Source organism: Egretta garzetta, unplaced genomic scaffold (assembly GCF_000687185.1).
Source record: "Egretta garzetta isolate BGI_Z169 unplaced genomic scaffold, ASM68718v1 scaffold209, whole genome shotgun sequence".
In the NCBI taxonomy this organism is placed as follows: Eukaryota; Metazoa; Chordata; class Aves; order Pelecaniformes; family Ardeidae; genus Egretta; species Egretta garzetta.
The window spans coordinates 1,779,522-1,780,718 of record NW_009260839.1 but is presented as its reverse complement, the minus strand read 5'-3'; the positions used below and the strand labels follow the sequence as shown (position 1 = coordinate 1,780,718).

The 1,197-nt window shown below is 44.4% G+C and overlaps 1 protein-coding gene across 3 annotated transcripts in view; it reads right to left on the bottom strand.

The window, feature by feature from the left end:
- The window catches only part of GABRB2 (gamma-aminobutyric acid type A receptor subunit beta2), a 163,880-nt gene extending 163,031 nt beyond the window's left edge, over nucleotides 1-849 (bottom strand). For all 3 annotated transcript variants that reach the window (XM_009647070.2, XM_009647069.2, XM_009647071.2), the window contains exons 1-2: nucleotides 773-849; nucleotides 557-648 (exon numbers count right to left, since the gene is read on the bottom strand). In XM_009647070.2, the coding sequence (XP_009645365.1) occupies nucleotides 557-648; nucleotides 773-849 (169 nt within the window). The remainder of the gene's footprint in view (nucleotides 1-556; nucleotides 649-772) is intronic.
- Between the last annotated feature and the right edge of the window lie 348 nt (nucleotides 850-1,197).

The following is a 1,197-nucleotide window of genomic DNA, read 5'->3' as shown; positions in this document are numbered from 1 at the left end:
CCCTCAGCCCCGCGCTCGGGCGTGAGGAGCAGCCCAGGGGACGGCGGCCAGCGACCCCCGAAGGGGGGATGGGGGACAAGGGGACACCCGCAGCGAACACGTCCGAAATCAGCAAACTAGTTCGAAGTAGAAGCACGCAGGGGGTTAAATGACATTTTTGTATCAGTTAACAGCACATCTTGTACTCAAAAATAGTAACTGTGATCACAGGCACATTAGGCTGAGAGGAGCAAACGTTGGGTAAACTTAGGAGATTTGCATCTCGATAAAACCAGTTAAACAAGGGTTTAATTACAGGTTAATAAAGTATCAGCACGCTCACAAAATGAGGGACCGATTACAAATACACAAGAGCTTTAAGTGATCGCATTAAGAGCATCCTGAGCTAAGAAAATTGAGTGACAATAGGCTTAACTTTGGATCAGCTTGAGAAAATGGCAACACACACACTCCCCCCCCCAAAGCAACAGCACCCTCAACACGTTTAAAACCCACACACACCTAAGGTACACAGCCGGGGTATGTAACCTCTCTTATTCAAAAGCAGTCAAATTACCTCCGAAATCTGGCCTCAAGCGAATGTCATAGCCCTTCAGCAGTCTATCCACGGTCTCTTTTACCAGTGACATATTACTAGGGTCATTGACACTAAAGGAAAAAAAAAAGAATAATGCCATATCAGCTCTTATTTCTCAGACCCCAGCTGTACATTCCTCCCAGCAGCAGCATGCAGTGCAATTCAAAGTAAAGCAAAAGAGATAACTTCACTTACCTCTGTGCACACACCACGGCTATTATTAAAGGGAATGACCAAATCCCAAAGTAACCCTTTTTCCGGACTCTCAGCATCCCTTTAGCTTTTGATATGATTTAGGGTTTCAGTGAAGAGAAGAAGAGATCCAACTTATTCTGGCCAGTGCAGTAATTCTAATGTGAAGCGCATGCGCACGGCGTACCACAACATCAAAAGGAGCAGTGGTTGCTGCTGGAGATGGAGCAAATTTCCTTGCCAAAAAAAAAAAAAAAAATTAAAGGGGAAGAAGGAAATGCATTATTTAAAAAAAAAAAGTCATCCACAGGCGGATCGAGTATATTTTTGTTGTCCTTTTTGTTAGTACAGAATATAAATCACAGCAAGGAGAGAAGTTTTAGGAGTTGCAGGGTACGGCTTTGCAACCTAGTTTAAAGCCGGGGGGG